At 42.9% G+C, this 15041-nt stretch overlaps 1 protein-coding gene across 1 annotated transcript; it reads right to left on the bottom strand.

Annotated features, from left to right (window-relative positions):
* Window positions 1-563: 563 nt before the first annotated feature.
* On the bottom strand, window positions 564-14467 carry LOC306795620 (rab GDP dissociation inhibitor beta-like). Its single transcript, XM_079294182.1, has 10 exons — window positions 14341-14467; window positions 6877-6984; window positions 6049-6148; window positions 4930-5064; window positions 4452-4650; window positions 4210-4341; window positions 2468-2567; window positions 2191-2362; window positions 1738-1937; window positions 564-1159 (listed from the first exon to the last, which is right to left on the bottom strand). Exons 1-10 carry the CDS (start codon window positions 14383-14385, stop codon window positions 1007-1009), a joined length of 1344 nt encoding a protein of 447 aa, XP_079150308.1. The 5' UTR covers window positions 14386-14467; the 3' UTR covers window positions 564-1006.
* Between the last annotated feature and the right edge of the window lie 574 nt (window positions 14468-15041).

Below are 15041 nucleotides of genomic sequence, written 5' to 3'. Positions count from 1 at the left end.
TGGTTTTTGACAAAGTTGTTTTTACTTTGCAGTATAGAAATCATTTGAGCCCAGGATGTTTTTTTTTTTTTAAGTTGTTCAACACAGGAGACACCAAATGGGCTCTCATCAATTCAATACTGCTGCAGTAAACATTTTGGTCCTTCTTAAGCAATTACAGTCTACCACACATCCCACCAATCTGCTGTTAATGCTTTGCATGATACAGGAACAGAAACTACTCGATCACGCATTATAGTAACTCAAGCTGTCGGATACACAGGTCTGGGTAGTTAATGCTGGACCAGTCGCCCTTGTGTCTTGGTTTATAGGATGCGTCGAACCGTGATGGAGATTTGACAGGAAAGGGTTTAAAAAGAAAAAAAAAAGTGACATAGAAATATGAAGCCCACACACCCCTTACCCACGTTAACGGCCGACGATGGAAGCTGTCTGTTGCTGCTGGGCCTGAAGGTGCGCGGAGGAACACTCCGCTGCTCGCATGACTTAACTTGGACACATGAAGCCAAAGCCGGTTCTCTCTCTCACCCCGACATGAAAGAATACTTGCAGAGACCAATAACTGATGTATAGATATTATTTATCTTCCAAACGCCTTTTATACAATGACAGAACAATTGGACACCCCACCCCGCTGACACATATAACCACTCTGTAAGATCGGTTTTTAAATTATCATTTGAGTTGGCATCTTTGGACTATGCATCATGTCGACATGATGAGGCAGAAGAATGCAGGGTATTACTGTATATTAGGTATAACAAGTGTTTAGTGCAACATCCATCCGAGTGTGGGTTTAAAAAGCATAGCTCCCTCCCTGAACCCTATCCAACAACACTATCATATCTCTATATATCATGAAGTTCCTCAATGGGCAAAACCGTTTACTCGGATGATCAGCCATTGGTGTGTACATTTTTGTGTAGTTTTTTATTATTTTTTACTATTTTCTGTAAGATTTCAGTTGTCGTCGTCTTTAATAATCAGGATTGCAGCGGGTGCCTCTCTAATCGCAGGCGTCGCCGAAGGTGTCCTGCTTCTTGCGTTCCATCTCGGCAAAGTCAAAGTCTGAGCCCGTCATCCTCTTGTAGATGTCTTGGATGTCATCGCAGGTGGTCTCGAAGTGAGTCGTGGCATCATACGTGCGGGAGATGAAAATCTAGGGGAGAAAACCGGATCAAAGAGGCCTTTTATTGGAAGAATTCTTTCAGTGCGCAGAGACAGATGAACAGTCAAAGTTGGATTTAATTTAGATTCTTAAACGATGCCGACAAAACAAACTACAAAACAAAAAGTTTCCAAATACAGTAATTCTTCTCTATTAAATGGCAACTGATTTAGTTTTAGACACGGAAGGAATCCAACCACAGAAGTGTTTCCTGTGCAGACACGTAACTTTCTGCTCACACACTGTGTGCAAAGATGGCCTTCTTACAAAACAGCAACATGCAAGGAAAATTCATCGCTGCAATGAGTGGTACTTCCTTTTTTGAATGTTTACCAGAAAACCGCACAACAGTTACATTCTGAAGTTACAATATTAACATTTAACAAAATCTAAAAAACAATGAGGTGGACAGGGGACGTTTTACATTCTAATGGGGTCATTGTCATTGGTCATTGAGCAAGTGTACAGCGGATGTTGTTCACTGTTCGCTGTGTTGTCCACTCGTCTCAAGCAACTTCTAAGTGTGAAGTGAGTGGAAACACTCAAACAGTAGAACAAAAAGATCCTACCTGGCTGTCGGCGCCCATGTCGGTGGGTGCATACTGCTCACTAACGCTGACGAACTTCTGCTCGATGGGCTGCAGTAGGTCCAAGGCCGGCTTGATTTCCTTCTCGGGGTCGTTTGTCTCCACTGTGGTGCTGATGATGGCGATGTACTTGCCTTGTGCTGCTACGTTGTGAGCAGAGGAGATCATACAAACGTAGATGTCTGGAAACCGAAGAAAAGACGAAGGTTAGCGCCTGCTGGCGAGTCCAAATACTTATTCAATGATCGGTTGTTGTTACACATTACGAAGATACATTTAATATGGCTCAGCTGGCAGTCTAGGCATTTTCTACTTATCATAGCTTTGGGACAATATAAATGTCTGTTGAAACCAGAGTTGTCACACTGGATTTTTACATTCTTTAAGATAATAAAGAAATGAAATAGGACACATTCATTTCCTGTGTGTGCTCACCATGCTTCCTTTGGACCTGGTTCTGGGGGATGATGATCTGGCAAGAGTTGACATCACCAGTGTTGGCGACCGGGTGACTCAGGATGCAGATGACTCTGATCACCTGGCCCACTTTGGTGGCGCGGTCCATGGCGTAGCTGGGGTCGCAGATCAGCTGCTTGCACCTGGCGATCTGCATTAGGGCGAACGGCCAAAAGGTCAGCGGTCAAGGGAAAGGTTTAACTCCTGGAAAAAGGGTTAGGGACACACGAAGCACGTCGGAGAGCAAACTGCTCACCTCTCCCTCGGACTTGACTCCAACCACCTTCCCGTCCTCCACCACGATCTCGTCGATGGGCTTGTTCAACATGTACGTCCCGCCGTAGATGGCACTAAGCCTGGAATGGAAGAAACGTGTGAGATGTTGCTTCCTATTATCTCCCCCCAAAGGCAACAAACGTCTTATCTCTGCTTTAAGCAGCCGGAGTCAGAGCTATGGGATTGAGCAGCCTGGCAGTCAGTTGTCGGTCGGTTGGCGACAATGAAGGCTGCCGGTCTCACTACCTACCCATCAGGAAAATGTTCAGCAAAGACCCAGAGACAAGGTGGCACTGCTCAAACGGTAGGCCCCTCCTCTTTCTTTATGGAAAGTCTGTTATTTAGCTAACGGCATAGTCAGAGAGAGAGAGAGAACATAATGTATGTCAAAAGGATCAGATATCTTAAGCTGAACTCTGTTTAAAACCAGAAGTATTAAATACCACATTGTGCCAACTCACATACACCAAAAGCAATGAGTTCCCCATCACGTTACGTCAATTTGCTGTCAACATCTCCCCGCTTGTGGCCGTATTGGGGGTGGACCCACGGTAGAAACGTCAGCAGCAAATATTGGATCGAATTCACGGTTTATTCATACATGTGACATTAGGCATATGTCTAGAAGGTTGCGTTTATTGGCTCTAAATAATAACAAAATGAGGTACAGACCTACATGTGTTTTGGGAGGAGTAGCCTGCTCCATTATGTTAATGTGATGGAATTCATTCAGAGCTAGTAACTGGGAACTGATCTAAGCAATAAATAATATTTGGAACAATACATATAATTGTTTTTTTCTTATTTAAAAGAGTTTCACCTGTTTTCACCACAGCCAAAAAGGGAATTACATTACACTTCAAAGAATTTATCTCTGAAAAAACAAAGAAAGCTGACATTACCTTTTACAGAAAAAGTTTGAAAATACCAAAACGTGCGCGCGTTTAAAGACGGTATTGCAAAATCAGTGTCGTGACCAAACGGGAAACTGGTGACGGTGATGAAACAGGTATACAACCCAGCCCTGCTGATCAGTCAAAATATTTGCTGTAGAAAAGACCTAATGGGACACGTAAATCTAATGAAGCCACCATTAATGTTTGATAACGGTCAATGTCAGTACTTTAATCCCCCTGAGTGCAGCTGTTGAACATTATAATGATGTTAAAAACATTAAACTATGTACTTGGTGCTTGTGCGTCCACAGGTTCCACAAGAGCCTTGTTGACAGGCCTCAGTCATGTCAAGAAACAGACGACATCACTGTGTGACTTTGATATGAAGGAAATGTGATGGCTCACGGGTCAGTTCCTGAGTTTTAAGGGAGTTTTTTCTTCTATGATTTCTGGACGTTTATTCACAAGGAACATTGGAAAGTGTCCAAGTGTTCAGATTATGACTTTTAAATGGAGGATTGTGATTTTGACGCAAATTGGGGCAATCAGACGCTGAGGACCTTCAAGTACCTGAACTCAATGAGCTGTGCGTCACAGTCGCTGCTGGAACCCGTGACCCATGTGAAATCAACGGATCAAATTACAATAACTTTCGTTTGTGTGTTTTGGTCATAAACATGAATGTGTTTTACACCTCTGATGCTGCTGGAATTTTCAAGACTACTCCAAGCATTTAACGTCCTTTCTACTTGGTGTGGCAAATGAACTCCGCTGTGTGCAGCAGCACGCAAATGCAACAAAGTGATACATCCAAATAGTGCCCTACCTGGCGAACCCTTGTGGCAGCTCCCCCAGGCCGTACAGTGGGTACAGGTACGGGCTCTTTCCATATCTGGCCAGAGACTCACTGTAAAGCTTGATCCGGTTTATCGTCTCAATGCAGGGTTCATCCAGGTAACTGAGTGGAGAGAGATGGAGACCATTTAAAACTGCAATGGTATCACAATCACGTGCAATTAAGTTTATTGTAAAAATAGCACTTATTGAACAACTGGAAAGAGCACTGACTCGTCTGTGCGGTAGAGGGCGAGTGAGTGGCCGGTGAAGTCCATGACCTCCTGGCCCAGTTTGAACTTTTGGAATATGTTTCGCATGGGTGTCTTTTGGGGGTCGACATCATACATGGTTTTGGGGTTGCTCTCGTCGAAGTTGGAGATGAACTGGAGGAATTTTTGGAAGCGCCGTTTCTCAAACAGCCCCATCAGACCTTTAGGAGACCGAGAGTTTAGACTGAGTGGGCCCGTGTCGAAAGCAACTAAGTGGGTGAAGGGCAAGCTTTGCAACGCAAAGTGCAACCAGCAGCTGAGTGTTATGGGTCAGACCCAAACAACATTACTACTTAAAAACAACGACGAACAAGTAATGCAAAGATTGTTCTGTAGAAAGACACAAATACAGCAAATGAAATCAAAATTATTTCCTCGATGGTTTTAAGCTGTCAGCACATTTTTATAATCGTTTGCCGCTGCGTCCTTAAATGACTTACTAGATGACAGAGCCTCGGTCTCAGTAGAGGGGACTTTGTGGATTTTCCCCCCCTTGTACACAAAGCTGCCCTCGATCACTTTGAAATCCAGGTACTGGGTCACCTTTGTGATCAGCAGCATGCGCACAAGCTGACCTGAAGGACGGAGACGCAAACATCAGCGTTACGGTCACAAAAAGACGCCATTGCCTCAAGCCGGGTAAGCAGTTTAATTTTGCCATCATTGGGCAAAAATTCCATAATGACCTTTCAGAATATTTTAATTCAAGTGGTCGTAATGAAAACTAGACTTCCGCACCTCCCATTGGCTCCGTTTGCAGGCTTAATAAAATCTAGCCAGTGATGGGAGACTTTGACCAATCACAGGTTATTTCAGAGAGAGGGCGTTCCTTTGCACGTCGCTTTAGTGAACGCCTGATTCAATGGCAGAATATCCTGCAAGAAAAGTTGCTATTCCAACTTTTGGCGACCACTGCCTTGCCAACAACATAACTAAAAGAAAGCCTGAGAATATGAGCGAAGCATTTCAGAGATAAAGAGAAAATGTTGCTAATAGGATAGCCTTCTGCTAACCTTAACCGCTGATAGTCCTGACAGCTAAAGTTAGCGGCAGGCTAATCTATTAGCAACATTTTCTCTCCATTTCTGAAATGCTTTGCCTAAATTCACAGTATGTCATCTCCCTTTACAGATCCAAAAGTTTGCAAAGAAATCACTTTGTTACTGTATGAAGGACGATATGCCAATGCTCGTGGGAGGGGCTTAATGAGGGCTTTTTTTCAGATTCTGCCATTTTTTATTTTTTTTGCCTTTTCCAAAAGCCTAACTCTGGGGTAGCTACCACTTGAGTTACAATATGCTGAAGGGTTATTATGGAATTTTTGCCCAATGGCACCACAAATAAACTGCCTACCTCAGCTTTGATTGGTAAAAAAACATTTGTTGAATATTAACATCCATGTTCCTGCTGCTACTTAGAGTGGCTTTAAATATCAAATATGTATATATTAAATTATAATAAATATATATTTGAACTATGACATATACAGCACTAACAACAAGCTAAAGCTTACAGCTTTGCTGAGAACTATTAAAACAGGCGAGTTATCCAAGTAATACCGTTGGCCATGAGGAATTTAGGGATGAGGTCCACGTTCCAATCCCGGCCTTTTCCCATCGACTCAGAAGGTTTGCCTGGAAAGTCGAAGCGCTTGTAGAGCTGTAGAGACACACAGAACCAGACTTGATTCACAAGCTACAGCCAGTAACTTACAATTACACCCGAGGTGCATTTCAGGAACTAAGGCCTCCATGAGCAAGTGGTCGCAGCGCTTGGTCGTGCAGCTCAGAATTTTTGTAACTTGGTGATCACGTGACCGCCACAAACAGTTCATGGATAAAAGCACCATTAACATGTCTAGGGACTATACAAAGGAACTTTTAAAATGCTTTAGAAATAGGTCATCTAAAAAATGCACATTTGAGTAAATATTTTGCAGCCAAATCAAACAGTTCACAGGATATTCAACCGTTGTTTCTTTATAAAGCATTTAATACTTGACTTGTTTCTTTACAGGGCTTGTACAAAGGCAATAAAGTAGTCCATGAATTTCAGATACGAGTCTACAGATGATTACAATCCCTTCTCGTCATAGTGGCGGTTCATGCTCGGGGCAAGTATAAACAGAGCCTTAGTAACACCGCTAACAACAATACGTATAAAATATGGGCAGCGAAGAACCCCGTCTGAACGACCACCGTTATACTGGTTGCAGACCCCGTTTCTCCAGCTGTTGTCAGCTTTAAGATATGAAGTAAATATTTTGATGTTTTTACATCACAATTCCACAGTTCTTGCTTCCTTATGTCCTCATGCTTTTCATTTCAAACCAATGTGACCGTCCCAGTGTAACAAAGCAGAGCCAGCAGCATCACAGATCAACTTACATCTTCAAGAGGCGTGATGGAGGCACTCTCAGCTCCGTAGTAGGAGTTGCGGTCCATGTGCAGAACCTTCTTCCCCTTCACCGACATGATTCCTGATAAAATGCATTCCTGTTGGGAGGAAAACAACCAAAAGGAGAATTAGACCAGGACCAATGTCCTTAGCAGCCACAGCCAAGGGCAGACTGCAGCGCATCATCCGCTCTGCTGAGAGGGTGGTTGGCTGCAATCTGCTGTCCCTCCAGGACTTGTTCACATCAAGGAAAGATTGTAGTCTACCCCTCCAACTCAACTCTGGACATAAACTGTTCGAGCCCCTTCCATCTAGCAGGAGGTTGCGGTCCATCAGGACCAAGACCTCACATCAACAGTTTCTTCCCGTCTTCAGGCGGGCTCATCAACAAAGCCCGGGACCCCCACTGACTGTCATCCCCAGGACAATTTCCTACCGGTCATTCCCCCCCTGCACTGTTTCTTTATTTAAACACACTCGACACTTTTACACTCTACTTCATCATACTTGTTTATAGTACTGTTATCTGTTTGTGCACTTTATTTTATATTGTTATTCTTTTATATTCTATTGTAAATATTAACATTTCTATTTCTTGCACTGTGTGGAATTGTTGATTGTTTAATGTTATGCACCACCCGCCATGACAAATTTATTTTATGTGCAACATACATTGGCAATAAACGGTTCTGATTCTGATAGGATGCTGATGGTAACGCACTATCTCCATCGGAACACTAAACGCATGTATGCGAGTGTTCCGTTTGTGCTCTAATGATCGATCTCACATTAACCACTTTTTAATAAAGCGCGACAGATGGCTGTTGTCGAATTTAATGTACAATTACAAATCCTGACTCCAGTTTCCTGCATTCCCCTCAGTACTGTGAACCCCTTATTCAGATTTTCCACTGTGTGTCACTCACAATCGTGAGTAAATGTTAAAGATGGCTTTGGACACAACAGCCTGAAGGGACAACGTATTACCAAGTTTAACAGAAACAGGAATAGGACGGTATCCACGACTTCAGTTCTGCCACACCCAGTACTAACATAATGTCTGACATGCGGCTGCGGAGCTGGGCGGATGATTATAGCCTTCACACGGATTTAAGTCTCAGAGCCTTGGTTATGATGAGGGAAAATGTGCATGTTGACCAGAGATTGGAATTCACAGACCAAAGGCCATAATGCGATGACTGCGTGCATCATGTGACTGTGTGGACTTTCCTCTAAAACAGGGATTCCCAAAGTGGGGTGCGCCTCTAGCTGCCTCTAGGGGGTGCGCGAGAGGAAAAGTGTAATGGCGGTCTGATGGTGTAATATTAAATATAAAAAAAAAATGTAATTTTTATTTAAAAACTGTCAGGTGGGACATCTGAAGCTATCAGTCGTAAAAGAGGAGAGGGACAGAGAGAGAGAGAGAGGAATCGGAGGCGAGGGGAACAGAGAGGTGCGTTGGGGAGAGACCGGGAGAAGAAATCGAGCCAGAGTCAGAGGAAGATGAGACGGAGGAGACCGAAAAGGAGGAAGGGATAGCACAGACAAATCGGGAGCACATCGGCCCATCGCGAAGTCAAGGTGAAAAAAGAGGAAACGAGGGTGAGCATCAGACTGGGAAAAAAGAGGAAATATGATGAAAAGTATCTGTGTCTGGGCTTCACTTGGATTGGCAACGCAGATTCCCCAAAGCCACAGTGCGTGGTGTGCAGTGAGGTTCTGGCTAACAGTCTGAAGCTCTTATTTACGTCGCCACCTGAACACCAAGCATGCCAGTGCAAGTCAAAAGCCCCTTACATTGTTTATATCGAAATTGGAGGAGTTACAAAACAGCCAAAAACAACTGGAGTCTCATTCATGTGTTGGGTCTATAAATGACGCACTACGGCTTCATATCGGTTACAGAACAGCGAGAAAGGAGCTACCGCACACAATCGCCGAAGACGTGAGCTTGCCAGCTGCCAGAGAGATGGTGGAATGTATGATTGGGGAGAAAGAAGCAAAAAAGTTGGACATGATCCCGGTGTCCAACAACACTGTGTCGCGCCGCATCGATGCTTTGTCCGAAGACATCCTGGCTACATTAGTCGGTCATTAATTGTAAATTAAATGTGATAATCTGCCTCTGAGCCTGTGCGTGTGTGCTCGCATCCGTATTGCTCTTTAAAAGTGACGCCTTGTGTAACTGAAAGTTATTGAAACTTTGTTGCAGTGTTTCAGGGCGTTTTCACACCTTCAGTTCGTTTGCTTTGTTGCAGTTGCTCCTTTGTTCGCCTGCAACATTTAACAGCGGACTAAATCTTGTAAACAAATGCCACGCGCGAGCAAACTGTTCTCTCATTGGTCCGATTCTTATGCGGCTTAAAAGGCTCTGTTGCTTCTTTTTTTTTTATTAAGGGGGGGGGGGGGTGCGCGAACCCGGTCGGGATGTAGAAGGGGGTGCACGGCCTAAAAAGTTTGGGAACCGCTGCTCTAAAATAATTACTATCAAGTGACAGCTTTACAATATGGCCGTGCACGGGATAACTCGTTTCTCACATGACCAAAAAACAAACACCGGCGCATCATAACTTTCACTGGATGATGTCACCTTCGCTCCCTCAGTGTAGAGATGGTGGCATGTAATGACACAGGAAGTGTCAAGGTTTGTACCATTTCTTTCTTTCAGAAGAGACATTTCTGCTTGCCAACTTCATACTGGTTATAAACCCATTTTTATGATTCTTACAAGTTGTTGGTTTTTTTCAGCAAGATAACCATCAGAAATGAACAACTACTTTTATGATTTCAAGACTCAAACATCGTCCTTCAGAAGAGGGAGCAATGTCTGCCTCCATCCAGTAACAATACAACAAAAACCGGCAGAGCAACCTCCCCACAATAAACTCCACCGGCCCTCACTTTACTGGACTCAATGCGCAGTTTAACACGCAATGAACTTGTACGATTATCACATGGTCTGTAGACATTTTAATCTGTGACTTTTGTCAATATATTTATCTCCAAAAAATCTCCAGGACAGGATGATAAATTAATGTGTATGAAATTTGCTGTTATTGAAGCTGAATGCATTGCAACACTAAATCGGCCCCTTCATAACCTCGTATTTACTGCACTTTCTGCATAGGTGCTCTCCCAAAATAACACATGCGCCAGTGAAATCGGATCACCTCTATAAACGTCAGGGTTTCATCCACCGTACTTTCGGACTATAAGCCGCTACTTTTTACCCCACGCTTTGAGGCGTCGGCTTATAGTCCGGTGCGCTTTATATACGGATTTTTCCGTAGCTTTTCTCCGCCACAACAACAACCGCAACTTCCGGTTCCGGTCTAACAGCAGCAAGCCAGTTAGCCGTAAATGCTATTCAGAGGTATGAGCAGAGAAGATCAGCTTTTTCTCAAGTCTGCCAGTGGATCCTAACAGCTCGGAACAGTGTGACAGAATCCACCTTCACCAATGGGTTCTGAAAGGCTGGGATAGTACGAGATTAAGGGGACAGCGTAATGAGGACGATAACGCAAGCTCAGGGGCGGATTTGCCCCGGTTCATGATGTGGTGTGTTCAAGGACCCAAATGCAGACTCGTTTTTTTTTTTTACAGTTCTACAAAACTTGTTCTACAAAACTTGTTCAAGAGTTTTTTTGTGTGCTTGTTTTTGAGTGAGAGAAATAAATGTTTTGTATGATCTTAGTTCATGTATAATTGTGTTTACAATGGCTGGTATGATGATGTTGCGCAGACTTTTTGCAGACTCCGGACAGCAGAGTTATATTGCAAACCTCAAAAACACGCATTACGCTGTCCCCTTAATCTAGTACTATCCCAGACTTTCGGAAGCCATTGGTGATGGTGGATTCTGTCACACTGTTCCACGCTGTTCGGATCCACTGGCAGACTTGAGAAAAAGCTGATCTTCTCATGCAGCGTGTCGACGTTGCTCATAGCTCTGAATAGCATTTACGGCTAACTGGCTTGGCAACAACAGCTATTCAGAGCTATGAGCAACAACAGATATTGCCTCATTGCTTTTCGTTTGGTAGCCGTGAGAGACCTTAGTCTGTAATGCAAGTATGTCTGCATGAAAAGATGTACAAAGATATATTATATATTCGCTAATGCTAATCGCGGTTAGCATTTCCCCATTGGCAGTAATGTTAAAATTAGCTTAGAAGCTAGCAACATGTTATGATGTTCATAGAAGACAACTTTAGTACGGTACTGTTAAAAACATCTTGCTGTTCAACAGGGACACCTGCGGCTTATAGACCAGTGCGGCTTATCTATGTACAAACTCTTTATTCTGTTAAAAATCAGCTGGTGCGGCCTATATACTGGTGCGCTCTATAGCCCGGAAAGTACGGTATTGCCTGAGCTTGCAATGCCGCTGACTTGAAGGGCATAAATTCAGGCTGCACGTTATTCTTTGGGGAAGACGGAGCAGTTCCGATGCGTCACTGTCACTCCTTTCTGGTGACCTGTGATTGAAGCCGACCTACAGCTGCTTGTATGAATACAGGCGTTGACACACAGCCGGAGGCACCGTAGTCCTCACTACATCAGCCAGCTAGTAGGGGCCATGCTGACAGAGGAAAAAAAACACTGATCCAGTTAGGAAGAAAATCAAGCCAGTACCAAACCATTGTGACCAAAGGCAAAATTCTCAGTTCAATTATTAACACATAAGACCCATAAAAATGTGTGTGAGAGGCAACAAAGTCCAACACAGAAGAGCTGGAGGTGTCTCTGCAGTTCAAAACGATTCCATCACATGACAGGGAGTTACAACCACGGCAGGACTATACTTGCTTACAGTTTATGACAATGAAAACTTCTAAACCGCTCTCAAGTGTTTTAAATCTGTTGGATCTGTTAGATACACAGCAGATTAAAGTTCGACATGCAAAACATGTGATGGAGCTTATAAAATCAGATGGAAATGTCTTCCGAGCCATTTTCATTTTTAAGATTATTATTTTCCAGCAGAATTAGGTAAATATAAAGTTACAGTAGTGCAAATCGTTACGCTTTGTACGGTGTAATTGATTGTTTAGCAGACCTCCCTTATTCATTATATAGCGAGTGAAAGCAAGCATTGTGTCCATTTCCTCTCCTTAAATACCATATCCTCCTTTTGATGGGCACAAAGATAGCAGCAACTGTAAACCTCTTACTGGAGAAGGCAAAAGTTATCTGGCGTGATGAAAAGAATAGTTTTACTTTATATACTTGTGTATATTGAACTTTATGGCTGCAACTAACATTTGGTTTTTGGAGTAATCTCCCAATTATATTCTTTATAAATCATTGTTTGGAGGAAAATATTTTTTTGTTAAAAAATACTGGAAAAAAAGTCTAAAACTTTATTAAATTAGTTTCGAAGTTTTGAATGGATAACTTTATTCCACTGCAGTATTGCTAGTTTTTTCTTGGGAGGCGAAGTAAAAGTTTCGTCCATCACTACTACCCCCCAGTCAGTGCTGCAGGAACGAGTCCTAAAACCTGGAAATGAGTCAGCATTTTTGCCCTTCCGGTTCCCTCGTCTCGAAGTTGATGGGTTTATTTAAATGGATTTTTGGTTAAATGCCTTAAATAAGGCCTGTGGTTTACACAAGCTCAAAATATTAAAATGTTTTGTTGTACTATCTTGTGCCAAGCCACTCCCCTCATGCGTCATTAGTAGCGGACAGATGGGGAAACCCCATCTCCCAGTTGCATAATCCAATGACATAAAAAGGTGTCATTGGTGGCAGAAAATATTCCCTTGAAGAACACAAAACTAGTGCATACTGTTGCATAAATAGTATACATTAGATGATTATAATTCAGTGTAACCTGTTGAGTTAGTAGTCATAGTAGTGCTAATGTAAAATGGTAATCTGTCAAATATACAGAAGTTAAGTCACTTATTTGCATAACGGAACTAAAAATAAAGTGAAGCTTCTGTGCAGCGGTCTGCAGGGCTTTATAGGCTGGCTGGCAGTCAGTCTAGCTCTCAGATTAGTTGCAGTGTACTTTCGCTTCCTCAGCCTTGGTGGAACCACACCCAAATGTGAGCTAACTCAACACTCAGCCCAACAGAAGTTAACTAAGCCCCTTTCTGCTGAGCCTAAAGCAAAGCACCTTGCAACTCAGTGTCTGAAGTCATAAAAAAATATAAATTTATAGAAACGTAACAAGGCTATGTTGAACCGCAGATGACAGAATCAAAACTGTGCACTCAGGCTCTTCAGATTAAGAGCAGTCCAGAAACTGCTATGAGAGTTGACAGGAAGCCGCCCACTGGCCTTGCGGTACGGTCACGGCAGTCATGCACCAGAACAACCGGAAGACCCAGGAATGTGGATATAGAAGCAGTTGTTATGAATGAAACAACGCAGTTTTTGTTCACCATTTATTTTCAAACCACTTAGTGTCAATCCAGATGGCCATGTTCTTGTGAAAATATTATTGTATTGGAATGAGATGAAGATGAAAGTCAGGAGGCCTGTAGTATAATAAGGCTATTGCATGGTCAACACTGACAAGCTTAATATCCGGGTAAACAAGCCCTACATATGGGGAATAGCTCATGATCTGCCACCTCACATCCTCATCAGCTTCTCTGGCGTATGCAAGTTAAAACGACACAAGAATTTCAAGTAAATTTATAGGTTATCAACCCATTGATAAAGTGCCTGACTGACGGTCACATAGTCCACAGTAATCCTGTGATTTCGAATAATCAGTCAGTATGGTCTTTACCAAAACGCCCTATCATTAAAGTGATGGGGCTTCGTTAACTTTAATTATTAAGACTGTATACGACAGCTTATTTTTACTCGCCAGCCTGTTGAGTCCAGGGGCATAGCATAAGCTCAAGGAAGCTTTAGTTAGCTCCTTAATGTATTTTAATACTTTAATAAAATGACACTGTGACTGGAATAAAGTCAACAACCGAGTTGACAGGCTCCGTGCACGACAGATTAGTCGGGGAAGCTGACCCGCCGTTATTCTGTTGTTATGGGGCTGATTAGTTAGCTTAATTTGGGTCGGCTAACGTTAGCAGACTAATCATCCGCGTATTATTACCTTATCTTGACTGAGAGACTGACGTCCAAATAACCGGTTAAATTACCGAGGTACCTACATTCATAGTCCCCAGAACAACGTAAAGCCACAACAACAGAGTTGGAATTGAACGTATCTTGAGTACGTTAACATTTAGGTTTCGTTAATCTTTCCAGACACTGATAGCATTTGAAGAAAGCATAGTGCTAACAGTTAGCGTTAGCTACTTTGCTCGCAGTTTCCTTTAACGAACAGGTATTCGCTCACTCGCGGTTAGCGGCTAAGCTAGCTATTTAGCACCAGCCCTGCTGATTAGGCCTCGTCAGTTCAAAGCACGAACTGCGTCGGTAACAGGTTGCAAATCACTTCAACGATGCGAAATGCATCGTTTGTTTCTTTCTCACCGTAAGCCCGGTGCCCAAAACGATAACGTCGTATTCTTCATTCATTTTTCCAAGTCTTCACTCCTCCGCTACAGAATATCGGGAAAGAAGAAAATGGAGATCTGCGGGACTGGAACTGCGGTTCAGCGTCAGGCGCCTCGGGGGGTGGGGCTTCTCATCTGTCAATCACTTGGAAGAAGAGCGCGTGTCAGTGTGAAGATATAATGAAATAGAGAGACGCAAGAGGACAGGCAGACAAACTATCAAGATAGACCAGCCAGTTGACATGTTAAGATAATTACAACGTCTTAAGTTCTCACCACGAGCCTCTTACTGTGCTGTGTCTCGTGTGCTGTGCATATCTTAAGATTCAGGTTATGCATTTAGAAATGAGTCAAGTGGGCTTCTGAAAAAAACCTTTTCACCTTTTCTTAAAATACAATTTATTAATGGTTTGCTTTCTAACCACATGACCTAAAATAACAAGTGCTATCGTATGTTATTTATTGTTGAATGTCATTCGTCTTACATTCTGTGTTCCCTACAGTTTCTCCCACCTTGTATGTAGAATACATGGTCACTCTCATTCAATTAAGTACCTATTTTAAAATATCTATTTTTGTAGGAACTCATCATGTCATGTGAGGAATTCCATCATCAAGTCAAGTGTAATGATGTACAATGCCTTGCAGTCTCTTTACACTATTTGTGTTGCCAGAGTG

The sequence above is a fragment of the Melanostigma gelatinosum genome (genome assembly GCF_949748355.1).
Source record: "Melanostigma gelatinosum genome assembly, chromosome: 22".
NCBI classification, from domain to species: Eukaryota; Metazoa; Chordata; class Actinopteri; order Perciformes; family Zoarcidae; genus Melanostigma; species Melanostigma gelatinosum.
Note: the sequence above shows the minus strand (reverse complement) of the source record. Positions and strands in the feature narration are given on the sequence as shown.

What these genes read in the sequence shown, in the direction of transcription:
- LOC306795620 (XM_079294182.1), bottom strand. Translation starts at nt 14,385, where the DNA reads ATGAATGAAGAATACGACGTTATCGTTTTGGGCACCGGGCTTACG. An exon ending in CCATCACGCCTCTTGAAGAT is followed by an intron (nt 6,149 to 6,876) that starts GTAAGTTGATCT and finishes GTGTCTCTACAG; the next exon opens with CTCTACAAGCGCTTCGACTT. An exon ending in TAAATTCCTCATGGCCAACG is followed by an intron (nt 5,065 to 6,048) that starts GTATTACTTGGA and finishes TCCGTCCTTCAG; the next exon opens with GTCAGCTTGTGCGCATGCTG.